Source organism: Oryctolagus cuniculus, chromosome 1 (assembly GCF_964237555.1).
Source record: "Oryctolagus cuniculus chromosome 1, mOryCun1.1, whole genome shotgun sequence".
Lineage (NCBI taxonomy): Eukaryota > Metazoa > Chordata > Mammalia > Lagomorpha > Leporidae > Oryctolagus > Oryctolagus cuniculus.
Window position 1 is genome coordinate 198,861,812 of NC_091432.1, and position 27,579 is coordinate 198,889,390.

Consider the following 27,579-nt stretch of genomic DNA (forward strand, 5'->3'; position numbering starts at 1 on the left):
AGAGAGGGAGAGAGAGGGAGAGAGAGGGAGAGAGAGGGAGAGAGAGGGAGAGAGAGGGAGAGGGAGAGGGAGAGGGAGAGGGAGAGAGAGAGAGAGAGAGAGAGAGAGAGAGATGGAGAGAGAGAAATGGAGAGAGAGAGAGAGAAGGGGGGGTATATTTCATCCAGTGGTTCACTCCCCAAATGGCTGAAATGACCAGGGCTGGACTAGGCCAAAGCCAGGAGCCAGGAGCTTCCTCCAAGTCTCCCATGTGGGTGCAGGAACCCAAGCACTTGGGCCATCCTCTGCTGCTTTCCCAGGAGCATTAACAGGGAGCTGGATCAAAGTGGAGCAGCCTGGACTCGAACTGGTGTATGGGATGCTGGCGCTGCAGAATGTGGCTTCACCCACTATGCCACAGCGCCGGTCCCTTTAATATTCAACTTCTCAATAGTGTCTTTTGCTGAACAGATGTTCTACATTTTGATCAATTCTATTAATTTTCCTCTTTTTTGATTATTATTTTCCATTTATTTAAGAAATTTTTGCCTACCCTCAGTCACAGTTTTCCATGTCTTATTATAAAAGTTTTATAGTTTTAGCTTTTGTCTAAATCTATGGTCTATAATGAATTAATTTTTTATGTAATGTGGGTTAGCAATTGAAGTTTATTTTTTTCCATATGGATATTCAAGTGTCCCAGCACTTGAATAAATTCAAATTTATTGAATTTTTCTCCCTTCATTGAATTACTTTGGCACCTTTGTCAAAGATCAAGTGACCATATAGAGGGGATATACTTGCCTATTCTATTCCTTTGATCAACCTACTTTTTCCCCCCGTGGGAAAAAATGCCCAGTATCATTTAGATGTGATCCTTATACTTTTATATTAAGTTTTGATATTAGGTACATGTTTTTTCTTCTTTTTCTAAGTTTGGTTTGTGTTTTATTGCATTTCTTTCTTTTTAGTCTTATTTCATTTTTAATTTACACTTTACAGGGTTTAGCGTGATGTGTTAACACATGAATACATTGTCCAATGATCAAATCAGGGCAATTTGCATATTCATCACCTGAAACAGTTATTGTCCCTTTGTAGTGAAACATTCAAAATCTTCTTGCTGTATCAAAATACGCACCCCATTATCTTTTTACTGTAGTCCTCCCACTGAGCAACAGAACACCAGAACTTACCCCTTCTGTCCAACTGCATCTTTGCACCCATTTTCCAACCTCTCCACATCCATTTTTTTTTAAGATTGTATTTATTTATTTGAGAGGTAGAGTCACAGTGAGAGGGAAAGACAGAGAGAAAGGTCTTCCTTCCACTGGTTCACTCCCCACTATGGCTGCATGGCCAGAACTGTGCCAATCTGAAACCAGGAGCCAGGACTTCTGGGTCCCCCACCTGGGTGCAGGGGCCCAAGCACCTGGCCATCTTCTACTGCTTTCTCAGGCCATAGCAGAGAGCTGGGACTAGAAAAGGTACAGCTGGTACTAGAACCAGCACCCATATGGGATGCCAGCCCCACAGGCGGAGACTTAACCCACTGTGCCACAGCGCCGGCCTCAACTTCTTGCTATTACTGTGTGAAGTGCTTCTGACTGATCAGGTTCTTCATGGTGACCTTTGGGGTTGAGCATGGAGGTCACCACCCCATAGAAGAGGGAGATGAGTTTGTCTGCAAGGTCCTGCTTGTCTGCCCCCAGGGGGTCCTTGGACTTGGGCTTCCCGTACATGAAGGGGATGGTCCCGTAGAAGACGACCACCACTGTGAGGTGGGCGGAGCAGGTGGAAAAGGCCTTTTTCCTGCCCTCAGCTGATGGGATCCTCAGGATGGTGGTAAGGATGAAGATATGGGAGACAAAGATGAACAGGACAGGGACAGCAAGGAAGATCACGTTGGCCACTGCCATGCTGACCATGTTGATGGAGATGTCAGCACAGCCCAACTTCAGCACAGCCAGCATCTCACAGGTGAAGTGGTTGATGGTGCTGTCCCCACAGAAGGGTAATTGTACTGCAAGAGAGACCTGGACCAGGAAGTTGACGCCACCAGCCACCCAGGAGCCGGCAGCCATGGGCACGTAGGCAGCCTTGCTCATGACCACGGGGTACCTAAGGGGGTGGCAGATGGCCACATAGCAATCAAACTATGTCTCTTAACTCTCACTGCAAAGGAATGTTCCTCTAGAACTCTAGAAAATTAAAAGAAAACTTATCTTTTAATTCCACTTTTCCACAAACAAAATATTTTTGGAACCAGTAACCCTGTGTGACAGACTGGTTATGTGTTCTTCAAAATCTGCCTTTTTCTCTTAGCCATGCAATCTGCATCTCGCGCTTCCTCCTGGGAGTGGGACCATGCAAATGAGCTGCAATTGCACAGATACGTTTTGTTAGCAAATAAATATGTAGTCTTTAAAAAAATTTCTTTTGTTATTCATCTGAGAGAAATAGAGAGGGATGACAGACAGACAGGGTTCCCATCCACTGGTTCACTCCCAAAATGTCTGCCACAGCCCCTCCACTAGGGCTGAGGCTGGAAGCCAGGAACTTAATCCAAGTCTCCCCCATGGGTGTCAGGAACCCAGACTCAAGATCCATCCCTGATGCCTCCCAGTATCTGCATGTGCAGGAAGCTGGGGTCAGGAGCCAGAGCCAGGCACTGAACTCAGGCACTCCGATCTCTACCGCGTCTTAATGGAAGTTCCCATCCAGCCCTCACTGGCCTTCCTGGACGTAGAAATGGTAACTAAGGTCTGACTGTGCTCTGACCATAACGTTATGTCTGTCTGAGAGGACTCAGCCACTTGTTTTTGCAAAAGTAAATGCCAAAACAATTGGGGCTGGTATCAGGCACAGCATGTTAAGCCACTGCCTGCCATGTCAGCATCCCTTGTGGGCACAGGTTCAAGTCCCAGCTGCTCCACTTCCAACCCATCTCCCTGCTAATGCTCCTAGGAAAGCAGTGGAAGATGCCTCAAGTGCTTGGGCCCCTGCACCCACGTGGGAGACCCAGAAGAAGCTCCTGGCTCCTGGCTTTGGATCGGTGCAGCTCCAGCTGTTGTGGCCAATTGGGAAGTGAACCAGCGGATGGAAGACCTCTCTTTCTGTGCCTCTCCTTCTCTCTCTGTTTAGCTCTGACTTTCAAATAAATAAATCTAAGAGAAAGAAAGAAAGAAAGAAAGAAAGAAAGAAAGAAAGAAAGAAAGAAAGAAAGAGAAAGAAAGAGAGAGAGAAGGAAAGAAAGGAAAGAAGAAAAAGAAAGAAAGAAAGAAAGAAAGGAAGGAAGGAAGGAAGAGAAAGAAAGAAAGAAAGAAAGAAAGAAAGAAAGAAAGAAAGAAAGAAAGAAAGAAAGAAAGAAAGAAAGAGGGAGGACAGTGGTGGTTAGCAGAGGAGGGGGCTGGGCTGGGAGGACTGGGGAGGTGTGAGCCATGAGACATGTTTCTGTTAGGAGGAATAAGTCCAAGAGCTCTATCAGACGTCATGTGACTATCGTGCATAACAACACTTCGTATACATGACAGTTGCCAAGAGGGTAGATTTTAAAGTTCTCACCACAAAGATGGTAAGTATGTAGGTCATGAATACGTTAATCAGCTTGATTTAGCCATTCCACATTGTGTGTATATATATATATCTATATCTCAAAACATCATGTTGTATGATATAAACATATGAAATAGCTACTTGCCAAAAAATGTTTAAGAATTTTTCCTTGTAATGTCTCCTTTATTTGGATAAGCCATTTCCTAAAAAAAAAAAAGAAAGGAAGAAAGGAAGAAAGGAAGAAAGGAAGAAAGGAAGAAAGGAAGAAAGGAAGAAAGGAAGAAAGGAAGAAAGGAAGAAAGGAAGAAAGGAAGAAAGGAAGAAAGGAAGAAAGGAAGAAAGGAAGAAAGGAAGAAAGGAAGAAAGGAAGAAAGGAAGAAAGGAAGAAAGAAAGAAAGAAAGAAAGAAAGAAAGAAAGAAAGAAAGAAAGAAAGAAAGAAAGAAAGAAAGAAAGAAAAGATCTGGAGACTGTGCAGCATTCCAGTCCCTGGCTTCCTCCATGCACCACAAGGGCAACTGTGTCTCTCACCTTCTATTTTTGCGCTATAGAAACCAGTACAGTCGCCCTGCCTTTCATCCAAGCTGGTTTGACTTTGGGTCTCTACTGCTTATAGCTAGAAAATTGCTACCTCATCAAACTGCATAAGCAGGAGCAGGCCCTGGGCCTCGGGCCGGAGAGGCCATTCAGTGGCATCACACAGTAGGCGAGGTGGTAGCCACTCATTTGACCTGTGGGGAATCCGTTTGCAGTTTGGATCCCAGTTAGGAAGGGGCTCTCTATGAGGGCCGTTGACACTCGCTCCCCACTGCTACAGTACAGGACAAGGATTAAGGTGGAGGCCGAGGACGAGGGCAGAAGGGAGCTTTGGAGTCATGAGAGCGGCAGAGCCAAGCCTTGCACGGAGGGACCTCTGACACCACAGCCAGGCCACAGCATTTACCAACGTCTGATGACGAGGAGCAGAGTGACCTCAGCAAGCTCAGCCGGGGCCAGGGAGGTGAGGACCGGCTAAGGTGGGAGCTGGTCTGGCCCGTTCAGCAGAGCCGTGCGCGAAGCGTCTCTTGGACGTGGATGAGTGGGGAGACAGGGAACAGGTGAGGAGCTTTCAACTGAGAGCCCAGCCTCTATACACAGCAAGCGGTAAAGGCTGGTCCTCACGGGAAACAGGGGCGGTGCTAAGAAGAAGACCCCGGGTACTAATTTCTCCCTGTCGAGGAGACAGAAGCTGGCATCAGAGTTCCCGTACATCTTTGTTGGCTTCGTGGACACCACTGCCGACATCTCCACAGGGGACGTGCGTGGAATTCTCATTACGGCCCGTGCGCTCAGCCTACCCTACCCACGATGTTGTCAAGTCCAGAAAGACGGAGGGAAAGAAGCCCCAGGGCCCCTATAGTCCATAGACAACCTTGGCCTTCAAGCAGGTTTGGGGTTCTCTCCCAGGGAAAAGCATCACCTTTCTGAGCCCTCACGTAACCCCTCCATGGAAAGCCAGCAGCCTGGCTTTACACAAATCCGTCTGAGCCTAAAGATGGAGGCAAGAGGAAGCTGACCCGTCACCGGGGAAAGCCACCTGGGCATCTCATTTAGCACCTGTATGATGACGGCCTCTCTAGGCACTGCAGACAGACCGGATCCGGAACTAGCAGGCCCCTCTCGAAACATTCCTGGTCCAAAATTAAGTAAGGTCAACTCTAAGTATAATTTTGTGATCAACTAGGATTTGTTATTTGTCTATTTTTTTAATTGAGAGACAGATTTGGGGGAGAGCGAGAGAGATCATCCATCTGCTTGTTCACTCCCCAAATGCCCACAATAGCCAGGGCTGAGCCAGGCTGAAGCCAGGAACCAAGAACGCAGTCTGGACCTCCTGCGTGGGCGGCAAGGCCCCAGCTACTGGGGCTGCCACGTGCTGCCCCTAGAATCCAGAGCAGGGCGGGGGCTCAGACCAGCAGGCGTCCCTGGCGGAGGCCTCAGCACCGAACAAAATGCCTGCCCCCATTTTGTGGTAAATTTGAAGTAAATTTTCCCCTTCTGTTAATAAAATTATTCAGCCTCCTTGACTTATTTTCAGTCTATGATTCCTCAACACTAATTATGAAAATGTGGGAATTCTTGAAGTACCTGATCTACAGATTGTTTGAAAGCAATGTTATGTGAATACAACATCTTATCTGTTATTGAAGTTGAGGTAATGTTTCCTTTTATAGGGATTTCAGTGAACAATGAATATTTTTTAGAGTTTTTTTGGTTTGGGTTCTTACAGTGAAGAGTCAACACATTTTCCAGCTCTCAAACATCTTTGTCCTTAAAGAAAAAGTCACAGGGCCGGCGCTGTGGCTCACTTGGTTAACCCTCCGCCTGCGGCACCGGCATCCCATATGGATGCCGGGTTCTGGTCCCGGTTGCCCCTCTTCCAGGCCAGCTCTCTGCTGTGGCCCGGGAGTGCAGTGGAGGATGGCCCAGGTGCTTGGGTCCTGCACCCCATGGGAGACCAGGAGGAAGCTCCTGGCTCCTGGCTTCGGATTGGCACAGCGCCGGCCATAGCAGCCATTTGGGAGTGAACCAACGGAAGGAAGACCTTTCTCTCTCACTGTCTATAACTCTACCTGCCAAATAAATTAAAAAAAAAGAAAAAGAAAAAGTCACAGATCTCATTGTTGAACCCTCAACGCCAGCAGAGGAAACAGCCCTGTTTAGTCTCTGTTTAGAGAAAAATCATTGTGTAGGAAGTACAAATTCAGATGCACTTCTAGAAGGGAAATAAAAGGAATTTAATTGAGCAAATGCATTTTAGGCAAAGAGTTTTCTCTTTGAACAAGAGGAATTTGGCGAAGTCACCTGCCTTCACATCAGCCAATGAAATGCCGGAGAAGGCTGAGCGCCAGTGATACACGCAGTGTCCACCCAGTGCGCTGAGACTGACTGTTGTCCTCCGGGAGGGGTTGGGCTCCCCCGAGCTGGTGTTGGTGGGGAGATTTTCATGCAGAACATTGCTGAGAAGTGCCCTCGGATCGACCCAGGTGGAGGAGCTGGTGAAGAAACCCGGCTGTGCACGATGAGAACTTGAACTTCTGTGGGGAAGCTCCAGAGCTGGGATGGCTCTTTAGAGAGACATCTGCATTGGAGACAAGCAGACTTGCCATTGACAAATTCCTGGATGCGGCCTGCCCCTGAGGTGGGAATGGGGCTCTGGCTTAGGGAGCTCTCTTTAGTCAAGGGCGGTCCTGCAGAGAGGTTGGCTGCAAGTTGCTGTAGCCACCCCCACTCCCAGCAGCCGGCGTCACGAAGCCAAAGCCAGCTGCAGCCCTAGGTGAACCAAGGCCAGGGCCCCAGGCAGCACTCACAGCATCCCCTGTGTGCTCTTAACCAGGACAGTATTTCTCAATGTTGAACATGCATTTGAATCACAAGAAGATTCCAGTGTAGTAGGTCTGCAATGGAACCCAAGATTCTGTATGCTGAGTGAGCTCCCAGGTAATGCTGATATTCTGGTCCCCAGACCACACGGCGAAGAGCTTAGCTCTAAACTCAACTTGCCCTCATCTAGCTTTGTGATTATCGAGTGAGAACCACCATCAAAGGGGGCAGCATTTCTGAGCCACCAGGCTCCTCGCTGCAGTCTTCACGTCCTTGTTCCTGAGGCTGTAGATGATGGGGTTCAGCATGGGGGTCAGAAGTCCGTAGAAGAGGGAGATGAGTTTGTCTGCAAGGTCCTGCTTGTTTGCCCCCAGGGGGTCCTTGGACTTGGGCTTCCCATACATGAAGAGGATGGTCCCGTAGAAGACGACCACCACAGTGAGGTGGGCAGAGCAGGTGGAGAAAGCCTTTTTCCTGCCCTCAGCTGACGGGATCCTCAGGATGGTGGTGAGGATGCACATGTAGGAGATGGAAATGAACAGGACAGGGACCCCCAGGAATATCACGTTGGCCACAACCATGCTGACCACGTTGATGGAGATGTCAGCACAGGCCAACTTCAGCACAGCCAGGATCTCACAGGTGAAGTGGTTGATGACGTTGTCCCCACAGAAGGGTAATTGTACCGCAAGAGAGACCTGGACCAGGGAGTTGACGCCACCAGCTGCCCAGGAGCCAGCAGCCATGGGCACGTAGGCAGCCTTGCTCATGACCACGGGGTACCTAAGGGGGTGGCAGATGGCCACATAGCGATCAAACGCCATCATGCCCAGGAGCACACACTCTGTGGCTCCCATGGCAAAGGAGAGGAACATCTGGACGGCACAGCCTAAGAAGGAGATGGTTTTCCTGGGGGTCAGGAAGCCATTCAGGACCAGTGGGACCGAGGAGGTGGTGTAGCACACGTCGAGGAGGGAGAGGTGGCCCAGGAAGAAGTACATGGGCGTGTGCAGGCGGGCGTCCAGGGTGGTCACCAGAAGGAGGACCCCGTTGCCCAGCAGGATTACCAGGTACGTGGACAGGATGAGCACGAAGAACGTCTTCTCCAGCGCTGGGTGGGCTGAGAGGCCCAGCAGGACAAATTCTGTCACCATAGACTGGTTGGCTGCTCCCATGTCAAACTCCTTCTTTCATGCCTGGCAACAGTGAAAGACAGAAAGTGCATGTTTCTGTTTGACGGCTTGCTTGAGTCAACGCGTCTCCGGAGTTACAAACGAACTTGGGCCCCTACATGCAGCTACAAAACCAAGTTGTCTGGAGGCCGGGCTTGCAGCTGACCTTGGCAATCTAATGAAACTTGATAAAACACAAGACGCTCTGGGTAATGAATGAATGATGCTGTCTAAAGCACCAGCCGATGTCTACATGCGCTGTGTCCAGCACCTTGTAGGGAGGCAGGGGCCTCTGGGTAACCCTGTTTTTGCTGTAGAGTTGGAGACCTCAAGCTATCAGAGCTCAGTGACCCTGGTTCTTGAGGTCACACGGGCCACTCCTCTGAATCTGGTTTCTCCCCTCCCAGTAAGTTTCTGTTCTAATTTGACTCCCCACCCAGATCGTCTTGCAGGGAGAGAATGGACTGGCTTGGAAATGTAAAGTTTCCAAGGTCTTACCTCTTAGTGTCTGGTTTATACCGCAGTCTTTTGTGAGTGTAGTGGATGTAAATTAGTTCGTCTGCTCTTGACTCTCTTCTTTGCATAACCTGAACAAACAATTTCTGCAGCCTAGAACCTGGAGTTCCCACCAGAGTGACCAGAAATCGAGAGAAGGACTCCCGTGTTTCCTCCTGTAGCCACACCTGACCATGGCATCTTCGTTGCCCTGGGACTTGGTGAGAGGGACAGAATCTTACTTGACTGCTAGAACCCACTCATAATTCATACCTCCAGCTTGGGTTGGGTGGGGTCTGTTACCAGTCATGAAGTGGAGGGTGGTTGCCAGAGTGAGTCTCATGGGTTCTTAGTATAGAAATAAAAGGTCAGAAAACAATTTGCAGAGAGACAGAAACTTTTATTTGATTGGCAAGCGTCTGGTCAGAGAGGAGACCAGGCAGAGTGCCTGAGGGGGACACTGGCTTTGGGGAAGTGTCCCGAGTTTTTAGGGCATTACTATTTACTCACTGGGTCATCCTACCAGGGCGGTGCCCATTGGACAGCGGCTTCACGTTTGTTTGTTGATTGGCTTGGGGCTCAAGGAGATAGATAGTGGGGATCTCCTGGAGACTGTCTGTCTCCACTCCTCTGCTAGCTCTGGGTGGAAGATTGTAACTAACTTGAAGGCATGGTTTAAAACCGCAAGGTCACACAAGATAGCCAGGGTCTCGTGGAGCCAGTCCAACTCTCCCCAGGTGCTCAGCCCATTCCCCTGCCAGCTGTGGGTGAAAGCTTGCACCCACCTGGAAGGTGTGATTTAAGGCTGCAAAGTCACACATGCGGCACAAGAAGCTATTAGTGGAGGAGAAGCCAGTTTGCTGGAGACAGGCTTTCCAGCCGCAGCCGGCAGCTTGCTGGTGAAAGACATTCCACCTACACCTGAAGGGGCCCCCAGACTCCCAGCCCCACTGGCTGGCCTCAGGGTCATGAGCCACACTCACCTCAATTCCAGGGAGAGAAGCTATCCCTTGCCACGTGGAGAGTTTTGCAGACATGTTCAGATGACATTGACTCAACCTCCCAGAACGCCAAAGTCTGCACTGTCCATCATCACAATTTTACTGTCAGAGGGAGTTGGAACTCCAGATATCATCCAGCCTGCCGCAGGAAGCCCAAGATGGCCTGGAGCTGGTGGCCTAGTAGCTACCCACGTGCGGACGAGAAGTGCTGAGTTCTGCGTAGGCGCTGGGCCAGCAGCTGAGCAGCCAGCTGGGACCCCTACGCTCCATGTCGCAGTCCCTGGGTTCATGTCCTGCCTGGGCTCCTGACTCCAGCTTCCAGCTTATGCACACCCTGGGAAGCAGCAGCGGATGGCTCTAATAGTTGGGGCCCGCCTTCCACACGGGAGAGCCAGGTGGACTTGCTGGCTTCTGGCTTCAGCCTGGTCTAGCTCCAGCCATTGTGGGAATTTGGGGAGTAAACAAGCAGACAGGACCATTTTTTTTCTCTCTGCCTCTGTCTATCTCTCTCTGTGCTTCTCAACAAACAAAACAAACAAACAAACAAACTGGAGTCCTGCCTTTGTAGATTGTCTTTGCAATGTTTCTGCTCTACTTGCTTGTTTTTAAATTTAAAATTTTTCAATTTATTTTCACTTTACTTAAAAGAAAGACTGATATCCCATCCAGTGGTTCACTATCCAAAGGCCTACACTAGCAGGGCCGAGCCAGGCTGCCAGGAGCCCACGACTCAATCCAAGTCTCCCACATTACAGCCACCATCTGTTGTCACCCTCTGTATTATTTAGTTTTTTAAATCAAAGTCTCCCCCAGCTTGGGGTCACTGGTCTATTTCCATGGCTCTCAATTTAAATGTGAAGAAACTGAGGTAGGAGAGAGATTTGTGAATTGCACATGGCCCTGAAAAAGTGCTCTTTTTTTTTTTTTTCCTTAAGATTGATTTAGTCATTTGAAAGGCCGTGTTACAGAGAATGGAGGGGGAGACTGAGAGATACCTTCCATCCCCTGGTTCACTCCCCAAATGGCCACAATGGCCAGAGCTGGGCCAGGCCATGCCAGAAGCTTCCTCCAGGTCTCCCACATAGGTGACAGGTACCCAAGTACTTGGATCATCTTCCACTATTTTGCCAGGCACATTAGCAGGGAGCTGGATGGGAAGTGGAGCAGCCAGGACCCAAACTGGTGTCCATATGGGGTGCTGGCATCACAGGCAGTGGCTTTACCTGTTCCACCACAGCGCCAACCCCTGGAGTGCTTTTTCTATTTGGTAATGGTACAGTGTCCAAAAGAGGCAATCCCAGGAATTTCAAGAATGAAGTAGGAGGAACTATTTTTTTAGAGACAAGCTCCTTTTAGTGTCAGGGAGCACATGACCCGAGTCCCGGTGGAAGTTCATAGTAACGCCACCTCGTGCACAGCCCCGAGCCACCTGCGTAGAAGCCCCTTTCCCGTCGGTGACGCCTCAGCCGCTGCTTGAGGCTTCCCTCGGAGGGAGCTCACAGCACTGTGGCTGTCAGGAAGCTTCGGGGACGTGAAATCGGCTTTTCCTCACTTCTTCCCTCCTCCACTGGTCCCTAGCCGGCCCTCTGGGCTCACACGAAGCTTGCCTGCTCCCTTCCGCAGCTGCAGCCTCCAGAGCTCCCCCAGCCCCTCCCCTGCACAGCTGCACACTCTCCCAGCTGGGGGAGAGCCGGCCACAGAAGCTACCCAGGATGGACCTGGTTTCGGGAAGAATCCAGTCAGGATCTATTGCTTGCAGGAAGGAAGGCCAGGGGAGCCGGAAGCGTTCCAGGAGGAGCGACTGCCCCTAGTGTCCGCTGCCCACCTGGGCGGTACACAGCCACACGACCAAGCCAGCCATCCGAGCCCTATCTCAGCCAGCCGTCCCAGCAGCTCTGGGGGCACACTCTTGCATGGGCATACATACTCTGGCTGCTGTCTCACCTGCTGGTGTCTCAAGATGACCCTGAACGGAGAGGCGCCTGTGGTGCACCCACAGTCCCAGAAGTCCTTGCCCGGCCACCAGGCTCTGCGAGACAAGGGAACAGAGGCTCAGCCAGGAGCCCCGGCCTGGAGAAGGCTGTACCACGGTGGGCCGCCCAGCCCTGCCTGGCCACTGGCCCCCAAACCCTCGCTCCTCTGTGCCCCACACTCCTTTCCCGGAGGATCCCACAGGGAGTCTCTCTCTCAGGAATTCGGGGCGGTTGTTCTGGGGCCAAGTCCTATCCCAGAAGCAATTTAAAGTTTGGTGAGAGACTCAGAGTTTAGACTTCACCCCACAGGCCCAATTAGGGGGAGCTACGGAGGTGTGCCCTATACTCAAGGCAATGTCCCAGAATGTTTTCCAGTGCCAACTACTCAGGGTTCTCCTGGGCTTTGGTTGCAAAGATTGGTTCAAGGCGGCCCTGTCACTGCCCTAAGAACTCTAGAGGGGGATGTAAACATTCCAGAAACTTCAGGGGTTCTCAGGCCACCCAGGCTTCTCCTCCCCGGGACCCAGTGTGTGCTCTCTCTCTGTTCTCCACAGAGTTGGGGTGGGCATGAGACCTGATGACCTGAGACAGGACTCTGTCATCGGAGAACGCCCAGCAGAGTAGAACTACCTGCAGGCAGCCGCAATGCTGTCCAGGACGCTGGGCACCAGGGGAACATGCCAGGGACGGAGGAAAGGGTGGCTCTGGGAGACATACAGAAGGAATTTGCAGGATTGAGAGGTGAATGAGGGGTGGGAAACATGCAGGAGAGCAGAATCAACAACAGCTCAGGGGGCTCAGACGGCAGGTGACCCCACATTTGGCACCCTGGCATGCCGAACAGCGTAAGCTGAAGGAGTTTGAGAAAGGGCATGTGCAGGCTGTCTCTCTGACCTTCCCTCTCCCTCCTCCCCTGAGGCACAGGACGCGGGCCAAGAGGACGCCCAGCTGACTACACGTGGTTGCTCTTGGCCCCATCACATTGCCCCGCGACTCTCCAGTCTCTACTTTTTACAAAGAATTCTCAGGCTTAACTGTGTCTCAGGCTCTTTACTTCCATATGAAGCCCCCTGTGTCACACAAAACGTTGTTGAACTCATGTGTGTGCATTTCTCTTGTTATAGGGTCCTCAGCCAATGAACTTGAGATCAGCAGAAGCAACACTCATATACAATACAGCAAACCTCGAGGACCAGAGGGAAGCCGTGGGGGAGTACGCCGGGCAGCCTGTCTGGCCTGGGAGGAACGGGGCAGCCGCGGCGTTGCTCCTGCTGCTTTCCTGCCCATCCTTTGAGCCCAGCTCTGGACTGGTGAGTGCAGATGAAGCTGTGACTAAGGAATAATCTCTGTGATCCAGGTGTTCACCGCTGAGCGGGTTTCTTGTAGTTGACACAATGGGGAGGCGCTTGTAAAGTGGCATCCCAGACGAGCAACTGTTCGGCTCCTGGCTGCTCCATTTCTTTTTTTTTTTTTTTTAAGCTTTATTTTACTTATTTGAAAGTCAGAGTTACACAGAGAGAGAAGGAGAGGCAGAGAGAGAGAGAGAGGAGAGGAGGTCTTCCATCTGCTGGTTCACTACCCAGTTGGTGGCAACTGTCAGAGCTGCACCAATCTGAAGCCAGGAGGCAGGAGCTTCTTCTGGGTCTCCCACATGGGTGCAGGGGCCCAAGGACTTGGGCCATCTTCTACTGCTTTCCCAAGCCATTAGCAGAGAGCTGGATGGGAAGTGGAGCAGCTGGGACTTGAACTGGTGCCCATATGGGATGCCGGCACTACAGGCGGCAGCTTTACTCACTATGTCATAGTGCCAGCCCCCAGAGAGCTTTAACATTCAGCCCTTCCCGACCCCCGACTCCCAGAATGGAGAGAGAGCTGGAGATTGAGATCAATCACCAATGGCCAATGATTTAATCAATTATGCCTGCATAGAGGGGCTACCATAAAAAGTCCCAAACCAAAGGGGTTGGGAGAGCTTCCTGGGTGGTGAGCACGTGGCAGAACGGGGACAGCAGTGCACTGGGCGGGGCGAGGGAGGGTGCATGGGGGCATGGAAGCCCCACCCTCCCCCTCCACCTGCCCTACACAGCTCTTCCACATGGCTCTTGCTGAATTGTGCCCTGTATGATAAACTGGTCAATGAAAGTCAAGTGTTTCTCTGATTTTTGTGAGCCGTCGAAGCAGATGATGGAAGCTGAGGAGGGGTTTGTGGAAGCACCCCTGGCTGCTGGTTGGTGAGAAGGAAGAGTGGCCCGGAACTGGGACTGGCGACGGAAGTGGGGGCAGGCTTGGGAGACTGAGCCCTCATCCTGTGAAGTCTGCACCAGCTCCAGGTAGCTAGGGTCAGGAGTCAACGGTAGGGTACTCATGTGCTGTCCAGAAAGCTGCAGTACTGGTTAGCCCACATGGGTGGCATCCGAAGCACCATGGAGCAGGGCCGGCAGTGGAAGGGTCCCCGAGTGTGAGCTGGTGGAGGACCCTCCCCATTGCACCATGCCCTGACACTCACAGAGGCGGCTGCTCTCTTTGACCTCGGAGTTCCTAGCCTCTCAGATTTCTGCAGGAGTTGAGAGATGTTGCGGGATTCTCGGCCAGACACTTGGGGCTCACACTTGAACGGGCGTTGGAATGTCAATCGGGATCCAAGTGGCTTCTGTCTGCAGCAGGGCGTCCCCCAGCTCTGGTCCCCGCCCTGGGGGGTGCGCAGCCACTCTGCCCTGCTCCTCTTGCTCTGGTTAGAGCAGAGGACTTGCCTCGGCGAGTGGTCTCCCAGCCTTGGGGAGGCAAAGCTTTGCCCACCCCCACCCCACCTGGCCTCCATCCTCTTCCCTCCTCAGGGGTCTGGGTCCAATTGGGGTTTTATCCCCAGAGGACGATGGTTCTTTTTCCCCTTCCAAAGAATGTTCTTCTCCTGACTCCGGGTGGAACCTCTAGATTTCTGGGCAGCATCGCTCCCTTCAGATGCGGGATCTCAAGGAAGCTCCTGTGACTTCCGGGGGAATGCCGCGGCCACGTCTGTCCTCCAGTGGCACAGGCGTCTGCTGACCTGGCAAAGCCTGGGGTTCACCCGACCCCTTGGTCCCTTCCGCTTGTCCTTGGCAAATCACCTCTCCACCCCCACCCCCCACCCCGGACATCTGGGAATGAGATTTCTGACGTGCCAAGCTTGGCCTTGACCAAACCCAAGTATCCCTGGGCTGGTCTGTCGGAGGCTCTGATTCACAAAGGGAAACATGGCTAGCGGGGCCCCAGATCCCAGTGCCCTGAGTTCCCCCAACACCGCATTAGCAAGAAATTGAGCCGCAGACGGCTCGGGTGCGACCCAGAGGCGGGCAGCAGCAGCAGCAGCAGCACCCAGGACCTGGGGACTTCGCAGGTCCTTGGATGCCGCCTAGACCTCAGTCAGAGTCTCTGGCGCATGCGCGGGTGAGTGTGTGCGGGTGGGTGTACACGGGTGTTTTGGGTATGTCTTAAGTCCTCCAGATGATTAGGGAGCATGCTCAGGGCAGCAGACTGGAGTCCCAGTTATGACTTTGGTGGCATCTAAGTGGAGGGAAGGGATTCTTTCAGACCCAGCAGTGCAGCTGCCTGACCCTTGACCCTTGACCTTTGACTGCCACCCCCCCAGCTAACTTCCCCTGGGTCACTGGTCCCGGGGCATTTTTCTCTATCCTTCCAGTGGAGTGCCTTCTTCCTATTCCCAGGTTCCACTTTTTCAGAGTTCTCGGGTCACAGCACTTGGGCTCCCGTGGCCCTGTGGCCAAGGACTCCTATAAGCCCATGGCTTTGCTTCTTTGGAGGCCTCTGACAATCTCCCGTGGTAACACAGTTAGAGTCACATCCAGGGACAGCCAAGCCACCACTGCCACTTCCCTGAGTGATGGACAGGTTGAAAAGTCAGAAAGCTTCACCCCCTGCTCAGAATTCTGCCCCATCTCTACCTGGGTGTTCCCCAGGCCCTCAAGCCCACCATGCCCCCCACAGAATCCATCTTCTCCCCTAAAACCAGCAATCTGGTTAACACCTTAGTGGAGTCAGCATCATCCTCCCAACATCTGAGCCAGAAATACTGATTCTACCCTCTCTGCTGCCGGCTACATCCAACAAAAGAGGACACTGTATTTTTTAATCCACCAAACAACTTTTGAATCTTCCTGTCCTCACCACGTCCCTCTGTCGTTGTCCAGGCCATGGACTTATCTCTCCTTTCCCGAAGTGTTTCCCTACGTCTCCAGTCCTTGCCCTCTTCTCCTAGTTCCCTCCATACTGTGCCCAAAGTAACCAACCTAAAATGCAAACGCGGTCGTATCAGACCTTTACTAAAACCCCATCGGGCCGACAGGAGCAGGCGCTAGGGCCCAGCCTAAACCCCTGCTAGCGTCTTCAGGCCCCAGCAACGTCCCCCTGCTGGTCGCTGCCAGCCGGCTCATCCCACCTCTGTTAGCAACAGGCCCTGCGGCCAGGGAGGCTTCCCCACCTCCCTTCTCGGGCTCATTGCCACTCTCCACTCCAGCAGTGTGCTGACAGGGATTGAACAACCAACTCAAAATGCCTTGAGCTCCTGGCTCCTGGCTTTTCCTGGCCCAGCCCTGGTTGTTGCGGCCGTTTGGGGAGTGAACCAGCAGATGGAAGATCTCTCTCTGTCTCTCTCTGTAACTCTGACTTTTAAAATAAATAAATAAATCTTAAAAAAAAATACTACGCCTTGATCTGTAGCATTTGCTGATTTCTGTGATGTAAATATTCTCTTCATGGTCAACTTCAAGCTACCAAGGAAGTCACTGAGTGGAAACTGAGCAGAACCTGTGAATAACTGATGATAATAATTGATGAGCCAGTGCGAGCCACCGGCAGCACACCACAGGTGGGGGCACCTTCTCTGGGGGCTCCTCCCCCAGCCTGGACCCTCTTCTGGCCATGTGCCACTGTCCCTGTTTGGTGACTATCTTGTCATGTGACTCTGCTGCCACCAGAGGGCGCACACCCCAGAGGCAGTGCTCTGGGTTTCTCTGCACATTTGCTGAGTAAAAGAAGGTGCCGGCCGGCGCCGCGCCTCACTAGGCTAATCCTCCGCCTAGCGGCGCCGGCACACCGGGTTCTAGTCCCGGTCGGGGCGCCGGATTCTGTCCCGGTTGCCCCTCTTCCAGGCCAGCTCTCTGCTGTGGCCAGGGAGTGCAGTGGAGGATGGCCCAGGTGCTTGGGCCCTGCACCCCATGGGAGACCAGGAAAAGCACCTGGCTCCTGGCTCCTGCCATCGGATCAGCGCGGTGCGCCGGCCATTGGAGGGTGAACCAACGGCAAAGGAAGACCTTTCTCTCTGTCTCTCTCTCTCTCACTGTCCACTCTGCCTGTCAAAAAAAAAAAAAAAGGACCCTTGTTGTCCTGGGTCACCTTCTGTCAGGGACTCCCGTGAGGTCTTGGAGCACATGTGGAGATGATGGGGGAAAGGCCAGTGACTTAGTTGGGTGGCCAGTGAGGATTGAGAGAACACAGCAAGTTGGTTTAAGGCACCTAACCCAACGAGATGAAAATTTGGAGTTCACATCTTTGCCTCAGATACCCCAAAACACTGCCTGAGCACAGACTGGAGGTGATGGGGCTTGGCCAAGCACAGGGGGAGAGACTTGGGGGTCTGCATGGATCACTTAGTCAACAGCCAGCAGCAGGCTGATTGACTCTGCTAACTGGATTGGGATGCTCAGAGAGAAGGGGTGGGGGGAGGCTGGGAGGCAGGAGGGACTGTAGGGAGTGGAAGAGGAAGGAAGAGAGGGAGCGAGGAAGGGAGGGAGCAGAATGGAAGGAAGCAGGCAGCAAACTTCTTGTGGTGCCTTGGACATAATTGGGTCTTGGGGACATTATCCCAATAGGATACAAAGTTTCTAACTGAGTGCAACTCACTTTCCAAACTATAAATGACTTCAGGGACAACCAAGGTCCCAAAGAACAAACAGGGTCTAATTGTTTTCTAGGGGCAATGGCCAGGCCTTAGGAAATTTTTCCCCAACCACACAAGACAGGTGGAGGGGACAGGACCGGCCAGACCCTCACCTGTCACAGGTGCACCTGTCACGCGTTCTGAGCCCTGAGCCCTGCTGCTTCAGACCCTCTGACGTGCAGCTTCTTCCCAGCACTTAGGAAACGGCTCGTTCTTCTCAGCAAGTTGCTGAGAAAGCTTTGGTGAGGGGAAGAGCAAGCTTCAGTAGCTCAGCTTCATTGCTCTCATCAGACTGTGGAACGGGCGCGGGCGCGGGAGCGGGGAGGGTGTGGAGCTCTTTCCTCATCCCTGTGCGGGGAACGCTTGCCAGGCACGCACTCCTGTCCCGCTTCCCACACTCAGCTGGCCCGCCTTGGTGACAACTGCTGTAGGCACAGTCTGAAGTCCATGGCCACCCCGGGCCACGTGTCTGCATGTGGGGATGGTGACTGGAGGGAACACTCTCTTCACAGGGCCCCGGATGAGCCAGTGTGAGCCCTGCTAATGCACCTAGGAAAGCAGTGGAAGATGGCTCAAGTGCTTGGCTAGCTGTGAGGCCTGGCCAGCTGCTGGCTGCATCTCTGCATCACAGGTACCCATGGGTCCCAGGCACAGGGTCTGACTTCAAGTTTGGGACCATTTTCCGTATCAGCCTTTGTAGTCCTTTTGTAGCCTTTTGTAGACCCCTGGATGATGTATTTGCCTCAGAGAGACACAGCTATGCTTTGTTTTTCTTTTCTTTTCATTTTAAATTTATTTTACTTGAAAGGCAAAGTTAGAGAGAGAGACAGACAGACAGACAGACAGACATAGATCTTCCAGCCGCTAGTTCATTCCCCATATGGTTGCAACAGCCAGGGCTGGGTCAGGTGGAAGCCAGGAGCCAGAAGCTTCTTCCGAGTCTCCCACAAGGCTAGCCAAGCACTTGAGCCATCTTCCACTGCTTTCCCAGGTGCATTAGCAGGGAGCCAGATCGGAAGTGGAGCAGCCAGGATTTGAAGTGGCACCCATATGGGACGCCAGCACTGCAGGCTAAGCCACAACTCTGGCAGCTATAGCTGTGTTTTTCAAGGACCTGGGGAAAGAGAGAGATGGATGCTTGTTCGTCTTCATGCTGAAGCCAAACAATGTCTGGATATGTGAAGCTGTCCCGCGGAGGATGTGGAGGACGGTTAACTGCCCTTTGAGGCCCCAGATGGCAGGGCCCGGCATAGGCTGCAAGCGGGTAGAGTTCAGCTCCATCCCAAAGGCCAGCTAATTCCGGAGGAATTGAGCCTTGTCAGGAGGCCAAGAGCCCCACACTGCTCGGTCAAGCCTGGCACCAGGACTATCAGAAATGCAGGAATGGTTCTCGGCCTGGGAGAGGAACGGTGGCCCCACGGGTTACAAGCCCGGGAGTGATTAGTGCGGTCGAAGGAGATTATGACGACGGTCTAATTGTTTACAGGACTGTCTCAAATAAAAATTACTTTATTTGAGAGGCAGAGAGAAAGAGACAGAGGCAGACCAGAGAGAGTGCTCCCAGCCACAGGGTCACTCCTCTCAAGGCCCTCGGTGGCTGGGGCTGGGCTGGGGTGAAGCTGGGATCTCAATCCAGGTTTCCCGCGTGGCTGCAGGAACCCAATTTCTTGAGCCATCGCCACGGCCCGCACAGGTGTGCGTTAGCAAGAAGTCAGAGTCCCAGCGGTGCTGGGCGTGGGACCAAGGCGCTCCAGGGAGGGGCGTGAGTGCCTTCACCACAAGGCCAAGCACTTGCCCACCCTCTCTAGATCTTGAGTTCTTTGGGGTCAGGGGCTGTGCCTTTCATTGCTGTTTTCCCTCACCCCGAACTGTGCCTGGCCCAGAGCAGATGCTCCAAAACTGTCTCTAAAACCTGAACTGAATCATCACGGCCCCACGAGCACTGCGGGCCGAGGCCCCACTCAGGGGCTGCCCGGAGCTTCCCAGGCAGGCAGCCCCGGCAACGGCTGAGGCTCTTGGGGCTGGGAATCAGAGAAGTCAGGCGTATTTGCTTTCTAAGAGTGATCTATTTATTTGAAAGGCAGAGTTACAGGCAGGTGGGCAAGGACAGGGAGAAAGATCTTCCAGCCACTGGTTCACTTCTGAAAAGGCCGCAATGGCCAGGGTGGGCCAGGCTGAAGCCAGGAGCCTGGAAACCCCATCCAGGCCTCCCATGTGGGCGGCAGGGGCCCAAATACCTGAGCCCTCCTCTGCTGCCTTCCCAAGGACACTAGCAGGGAGCTGGATCAGAAGCGAAGCAGCTGAGACTGGAACTGGAGCTCCGATAGGGGGTGGCAGCAGAGCAGGAGTCGGCTTAACCCGCTGCACCACACGCCGGTCCCTCACGAGTATTTTGGTTACAGGGCAAACAGAGCCAACTTGCCCAGCACCCTCAAAGTTGCAACCAGGTTTTGTACTGGGCCAGAACAAATGCTTTTAAGAACGCCTAGAAGTCTGGGGAGAGAGTTAAGCTTCCCAGAAAGAAGCGCTCACAGCAGGACCGCAGGTTCTGCAAACAGGCTCAGGAGCGCGGGTGCCTCGGGTCAGGCAGCGGAGGATGAAGCCAAGGGGAAGCTGAAGGTTGCAGTGCCCCAGGGGCCCGCCGGCTGCTCCACGTTTACAAAAGTATCAGCAGGACTTTCAGGCTGTGGCACTGTGAGCGTCAATACGTGGGCTGCTTCTGTCAGCAGTGTCAGCAGGAGTCCTCTAGGCTCCCGCCTGGGCCAAGAAGGAGGATGCTTGATTTTTCTGTTGGTGGTGGTGGTGTTTTTTTTTTTTTTTTTTTTTTTTTTTTGGTGTTCATTAATATCGTGTTATCACCTTGTGTGCCTTATTTTTACAATGTATGCCAGCAGTTATATTTCCAAAATTATTTATAGAAATTGCATCAGGGCCAGCACTATGGAGTAGCAGCAACACCGGCATCTCATATGGGCACCAGTTCCCATCCTGGCTGCTCCACTTCCAATCCAGTTCTCTGCTCATGAGCCTGGGAAAGCAGCAGAATATGGCCCAAGGGCTTGGGCCCCTGCACCTGCGTGGAAGACTCGATCAAGCTCCTGTCTTCTGACTGCTGCCTGGCCCAGCCTTGGCCGTTGCAGCCATTTGAGGTGTGAACCAGCAGATGGAAGACCTCTCTCTCTCTCTCTCTCTCTCTCTCTGCCTAACCCTCTCTCTAACTCTGCCTTTCAAATAAATAAATACATCTTTAAGAAAAAAAAAGAAGTTGTCTTGATACTGGGGTGATGTTAGCGTTTGCCTCTCAGGTATTGGGAGCCTTGAAGGTCTGGGACCAGCTCAGCCCGACCTCAGGGCTATGGGAACATCCAGGCTGACACCTGCTTCCTCCTACCTGCCCTTGACCTATCGTACCGCCCTTTGCAACCCCACTCCAAATATAAGAAGTTTAGTTGGGGGGCTCTCACAGTGGACTTTGTACCCCAGAACCTGTTGCCCATCTCTAGGGGCTGCCGGCAGTGCCTCGAGAGGCTTCAAAGCCCCCCTTTGGAACACAGCCTCTGGGCTGTCCTCACTTCCCCAATCCCTGCTTTTCCCAGAACCGTGACCCCACGCCTCCTCATTGTCCTGTTACCTCTGCAATGTTTCCCACCCCATTTGCACCTCTATCTAGTTTTTCTAAGTGTCATCTATAAGAAAGCTGGTCCAAGTGAACCTGTTTGTTCTCACAGCCAAAGCTAAATGCTGAACTCTACTGCATTGCTCCTAGAACTGCACCCAGGTGAGCACATGGTCAGGGCTATTCCCCCATTGTGCATTAAGGCAAAGATTCTCACCCAACTGCCCCAGCACACTTGGAGGGAGAGAATGCTGGACTTGACCTGAGTTCCCGGAAGTGTCAGAGAAGATGCACCAAGGATGAGACGAATAGGACCCCCCCACCATGGTGGGGTTCATTCTCCTGTGACTCTCAGCCCACCCAACGCTGGAGATTCAGGATCTTTATTGAGATTTCTGTTCTCAAATTTTATATGATTGCTCTAATCAACCCAAATGTATTGTTACTTAGAAAAAAAAAAAAAAAAGAGGAAAGATTTCCTTGCGGTTGCTCAAGTGGATCTTTGTTCTTATAGATGAAAGAGCAAAACCGAACAAGTGGGGATGAAAATTCACTGAGGAGTCAGGGCTCTCAGCTGGCGCTGGCTGCAGATTCAGGGACCACCAGGACGCCAGGGTCCCGCTGGGGAGCAGGCCTCGTCTGTTTGTTCCCAATTCAGACCGACGCTTTGTTCTCTGAGGGGTTAAGCCTGGGACTCCGAGTGTTGTGGAGAGGCTATAAACAATCCAAATCAAATTCTTACAACAGCTGCTTCTGGCACGGCCAGAGAAGACAGGAGAGCTGTTCAAAGAGCAGCTGAAGGGAGGCAGGTCCCTCAGGGCTGCAGAGTCGGGGGCGGGCGGACCTGCGCTGCCCTGCCCCTTGCGGGTGCTCTCGGGGGCCAGGCTGCCTTCCAGCCCAGGCTCCAACACCACCTGCCATTGCTGAGCACTGGGCTACTGAGTCTCTTTCCCTCTCTGGCACTCAACTTCTTCGCCTGCAAGCGAGTGTGCGTAATCACCCCTCTCGGACACATGGCAGAACAGCCCACAGCCTGCCATTGTCTGATTAGGGGGTTCCTCCAAGCTTCCCTCCATTCACTACTTCCACAGTCCCTGAGCAATCACCCCAAATTCCTAACGTCCGCTAACGGAGGAGTGGGGACTGGCATGGCTGACTGTGGCTCCATGCCTGCTGCTATTCTGCCCTCTGGTGGACACTTCTGAATCTGCCATTTGGGGTTCTGCAAGCACCTCGGGTGCTCCTCAAACTTCAATGTCTCTTGACTCACTAGTTTGAGAACCTGGGGATCTTGCAAAAACGCAGAATTAGCTTCAGTGAGTCTGAGGTGGGTCCATAGAGTACATCCCTGATGAGTACCCAGGTGTCAAGCCTGCCAAGGTGTTCCCTGCACCTTGTTCCAGATTGCACTGTTTTGGCCGTTGAGTATGGCTTGCTTCTTGGAGTGCTTGTCAGCATGTTTTTGAAGGACACTTTTCTGCATACTCTTTAGCACACTCAGTCGGTTTCCACACTCATCTGGGGGGTTGCTTGGGGAACCTGATGCTTCCACCTTGCCAGAAGTGAGATCCTGACCAGTGTGGATTATGTATTCCCAAAATCTTGATGCCCAGTATTGACCACGGTTCAATCAGTAGATTTCATTAATTCATGAGGCTGGACAGAGCTTTGCTGAAAGAAATCATTTGCTTTTCTCCTAGAGTGCCAAATTAGACAATCTCACAGAGCGGCTACAAGGGAGAACAAGTAGGTGTTTAAAATCCAGAATTTCCTCATATAGACTCAAAGTTTGGGTTTCTCAGCAGAGTTCAGTGAGAGCTGCAGGAGAGAGAATTCAGGCTACGATGGCAAAGGTTTCCAGCCTCCCACTGGGGAAATGGAGAACTTCCATGTCTGGAATGGAAAAGAACCAGAGAAGCTAGAATGAGAGGAAGATGCTACTGCGTCCATCAGCAGGAACCTGGCACCCTGTCTGCCTCAGGCTGTGGCCCACGACTAGAGGCAGTGAGTGACATTGGGGCAGTAAATCTTCTGATAGGCTCAGGGTGAGTTCTCCAACATCGGCTGGTTCTCTGCTCCTCCCTGGTGACCGGCCTGTGACAGGCACCTGCAAGTGCACGGGGCACAATCCCCAAGACTCCCCCAACCCCCACAACACACAAAGCAGGCCCAAGTTCCCGTGTTCCTGCGTCCCCTTTGGAGAGTGGCTGGATATATCATCCAATCAGATTGTCAGCAGGGTCACCGGCACTTCAAAAGCCCTGGAATGAGCAGCCAAGATTTAGAGCACCTTCAGACACCTATCACATGGAGACTCTAGGCAAGCTCAAGCCGGTTGGCAAGTCGATAGTTCTGGAACACCTGGATATTCATACAAGAAAGAGGGAAAACAACAACAACAACGAATCCCAGTCTGAGTGCTTAAGTTCTATAAAGAGTCCAGAGGAAAATACAGGAGAAAAAGAAGTATGGCCTCAGAACAGGCAAAAGTTTCTTAGGAGGCAAGAAACTCAACCCTAATGGAAGCAAGTGTTAAACTTGGACTTTATCAACATTTAAGACTTTGCTCTTGGGGCTGGCATCGTGGCATAGTGGGTAAAGCCACGGCGTGTGACACTGACATCCCATATGGGCACCAGTTGGAGTCAGGCTGCTCTACTTACAATCCAGCTTCTTGCTAATGCGCCTGGGAGAGCAGTGGAAGATGCCCCAAGTCCTTGGGTCCTGTGTCAGTGTAAGAGACCCAGATGAAGCTCCTGGCTCCTGGCTTCAGCATGGCCCAGCCACAGCTGTTGTGGCCATTAAAGGAATGAACCAGTGCTTAGAAGATCTCTGTCTCCCTGTCTCTCCCTCTCTTTCTGTAACTCTGCCTTTCAAATAAATAAAATAAATATTTAAAAAAAAAAGACTTTGCTCTTTGGGCAACACCACTAAGAAAATAAATGGGCAAGCAGCAGATTGGAAGATAATACATATAATGTATATTTCTAATAAAGGACTTTTATCCACAATATATAAAGAACTCTCATCAATGCAATAAAAAAAAAAACCAAGCCCACAAAATGATGAGCAGATGCTGCACAAAAGAGCTCCCCAAAAGGTTTATGAATGGCAAATTAGCACATGATTTTCAACACCAGTCATTATGAAAATTCAAATTACAGGCCGGTGCTGTGGCTCACTAGGCTAATCCTCTGCCTTGCGGCGCCGGCACACCGGGTTCTAGTCCCGGTTGGGGCGCTGGATTCTGTCCCGGTTGCTCCTCTTCCAGTCCAGCTCTCTGCTGTGGCCCGGGAGTGCAGTGGAGGATGGCCCAAGTGCTTGGGTCCTGCACCCACATGGGAGACCAGGAAGAAGCACCTGGCTCCTGGCTTCAGATGGGCGCAGTGCGCCGGCCGTAGCGGCCATTTCGGGGGTGAACCAACAGAAGAAAGATCTCTCTCTCTCTCTCTCTCTCTCTCTCTCATTGTCTAACTCTGCCTGTCAAAAAGAAAAAGAAAATCCAAATTACAACCACAGTGGGATTCCACTAAGTACTCATTAGAAGGCCTAAGATTTGGAAAACTGACAATGCTAAGTGTTAGGGAAGAACTCTGAAGCATTGCTGATGGAAATATAAAATGATGTCACTTTTCAGAAAACAGCTACCTGTTTCTTATAAACACACCCCTCCTTATGACTCAGCCCTGAGCTGTCCTGATTGTGTGTGTTTGGATTCTGAATGTGTTCATCTAGCACCCATTAACGACAGGGCCAAACTGAAGTTGTTCACCTCTCCCCTGAGATCCAGAGCCCCTACTCTGAACCACCTAGAGGTTTTTTTGTTTGTTTTGTTTTTAAGATTTATTTATTTATTTGAGAGGCAGAGTTACAGAGAGAAGGAGAGACAGAGATAGACAGAGAGAGAGAGAGAGAGAGAGAGAGAGATAGAGAGAGGTCTTCACTCCCCAGATGGCTGCAATGGCTGCAGCTGGGCTGGCTGGGCTGAAGCCAGGAGCCAGGAGCTTCCTCTGGGTCTCCCACATGGATACAGGAGCCCAAGCACTTGAACCTTTTTCCACTGATATCCTGGGTGCACTAGCAGAGAGCTGGATTGGAAGTAGAGCAGCCAAGACTTGAATTGATATCCATCTGGGATGCTGGTGCCACAGGCAGAGGTTTAACCTACTATGCCTCAGTGCGACCATCTGAAGAGTAAACCAGCCGATGGAGGACTCCCACTCCCTTTCCTTCCCCCCCACTTTCTCTCTATAACTTTTTCAAAATAAATAAATACATTCTTTTTAAAAAATGATCATAGAATTTCTACTCATAGTAGCCACAAACTGGAAATAATTCAAATATCCATCAATAAATCAAAAACAGAAACAATTTGGGGTATACCCAGGCCATGGAATATTACCTTGCAACAAAAAGGAACAAACTACCAGACAATGCTGTAACAAGGGATTATATCAAAACCCACCATAGCCAGTGAAAGATGTCAGACACAGGAGCACCTGGTGTGTGGCTGGAATTCCAGAAAAGCCAGAACCAGCAGTGACAGAATGCATGAGCCAGGGGAGGAAAGGGGGCTGCTTGCAAGGGCACGAGGACGCTTTGGGGAGTTGTGGGAATGCTTCATATCTTGCTCTTGTGATGGCAGTTACACAAGTACATGTTCCATAAAATTCGCAGAGCTGGATCTTAGATTGTGCGCATTTTAATGGATGCAAATTATAGCTCAATAAAGGTGATTTTTTTAAAAAAAATTCAGCTACCTTCTGCCCTGTCTCCATTCTAATTCTCGTTGCAAATAGTTCTAAAATGCAGCAAAGTATAAATAAATATAAAAATGTGATCAAGGGCAAATAAGGAGTAAATATAGCAGAGAAAGAAATACATGCCAGGGGGCCGGCGCCGCGGCTCACTAGGCTAATCCTCCGCCTAGCGGCGCCGGCACACCGGGTTCTAGTCCCGGTTGGGGCGCCGGATTCTGTCCCGGTTGCCCCTCTTCCAGGCCAGCTCTCTGCTGTGGCCAGGGAGTGCAGTGGAGGATGGCCCAAGTGCTTGGGCCCTGCACCCCATGGGAGACCAGGAAAAGCACCTGGCTCCTGGCTCCTGCCATCGGATCAGCGCGGTGCGCCGGCCGCAGCGCACCGGCCGCGGCAGCCATTGGAGGGTGAACCAACGGCAAAGGAAGACCTTTCTCTCTGTCTCTCTCTCTCACTGTCCACTCTGCCTGTCAAAAAAAATTAAAAAAAAAAAAAGAAATACATGCCAGGGGCGGCACTGTGGCGTAGTAAAGCTGCTGCCTGCTGTGCCAGCATCCCATTTGGGTGCAGTTCGAGACCTGGCTGCTCCACTTCCGATCCAGCTCTCTGCTGTGGCCTGGGAAAGCAGTAGAAGATGGCCCAAGTGCTTGGGCCCTGGCAGCCCCATGGGAGATCAAGAAGTTCCTGGCTCCTGGCTTTGGATTGGTGCAGCTCCGGCAGTTGCAGCCAACTGGGGAGTGAACCAGCTGATGGAAGACTTCTCTCTCTCTCTCTCTCTTTGTGTCTCTGTAACTCTGCCTTTCAAATAAATAATTAAATACTAAAACAAAAAAAAGTCAAATGTTGCCAAAAAAGCACAATTACGGTGTTTGTAAAACTTAACTAGAAAATTATTAGCAGTGATATGCATTCAGAAATTTAGGAAACAGAAGCAGGTCCCCCAAATCAATTGTACTCCTACATACCTACATACTTAGTCCTACCTTCCTATGTTCAACACACAGCAAGAAGTAAAAACAAAAGCCAAGGAACACTGGTCTTTCAAATATGGCAACAAGGAACAAATAATTGGGAGCAAACGTAATTCTAGACATGAAAGGTAGAGTCAAGAAAAAATTGAAAGACTGTTATGGGAATGTAAAAGAAGACAGAATGACTGACCAGGGGCTTGGAGAAAGAAACACAGTAAGAATGACACAAAATTCTATGGTAGAAGCTCTCAAACTGGAACAAATGAAGTAACTTCTTAGATAAGCATATTCCTGGGTTCTAAGCCCAAACACCCTAATTCCATGGTGTCTGACGTAGGCTGGTAGGAAATCTGTCCTCGTAAACACAGTTATTTTGTTATTTATTTATTTGACAGGCAGAGTTAGTGAGAAAGAGAGACAGAGAGAAATGTCTTCCTTCCATTGGTTCACCCCCCAAATGGCCACCACGGCCGACATGCTGTGCCGATCCGAAGCCAGGAGCCAGGTGCCTCCTCCTGGTCTCCCATGCGGGTGCAGGGCCCAAGCACTTGGGCTATCCTCCACTGCACTCCCAGGCCACAGCAGAGAGCTGGACTGGAAGAGGAGCAACCAGGACAGAACCGGCGCCTCAACCGGGACTAGAACCTGATGTGCTGGCGCCACAGACGGAGGATTAGCCAAGTGAGCTGTGGCGCCGGCCAAACACAGTTATTTTGTAATGAAGCATATACAGCTCTTCTGAATATTTTCCAAACAGATTTCATTTTATG

At 51.5% G+C, this 27,579-nt stretch overlaps 2 protein-coding genes across 7 annotated transcripts in view; both read right to left on the reverse strand.

Moving 5' to 3' along the window:
• Positions 1–1,550: 1,550 nt before the first annotated feature.
• Positions 1,551–4,846, reverse strand: LOC103348033 (olfactory receptor 13C7-like). Its single transcript, XM_070061365.1, has 2 exons — positions 4,694–4,846; positions 1,551–2,135 (listed from the first exon to the last, which is right to left on the reverse strand). Exons 1-2 carry the CDS (start codon positions 4,844–4,846, stop codon positions 1,551–1,553), a joined length of 738 nt encoding a protein of 245 aa, XP_069917466.1.
• Positions 4,847–6,194: 1,348 nt separating this feature from the next.
• The window catches only part of LOC108175373 (olfactory receptor 13C7), a 37,550-nt gene continuing 16,165 nt past the window's right edge, over positions 6,195–27,579 (reverse strand). For 3 of the 6 annotated variants that reach the window (XM_070054314.1, XM_070054304.1, XM_051856749.2), the window contains 2 exons: positions 11,508–11,592; positions 6,195–8,091 (listed from right to left, as the gene is read on the reverse strand). In XM_070054314.1, coding sequence (XP_069910415.1) covers positions 7,114–8,070 — 957 coding nt within the window. In that variant the 5' untranslated portion in view covers positions 8,071–8,091; positions 11,508–11,592 and the 3' untranslated portion in view covers positions 6,195–7,113. Of the gene's footprint in view, positions 8,092–11,507; positions 11,593–20,296; positions 23,446–27,579 lie in introns of those variants that run through there. The other 3 variants (XR_011380931.1, XR_001792439.3, XR_011380929.1) reach the window with 2 other exon arrangements.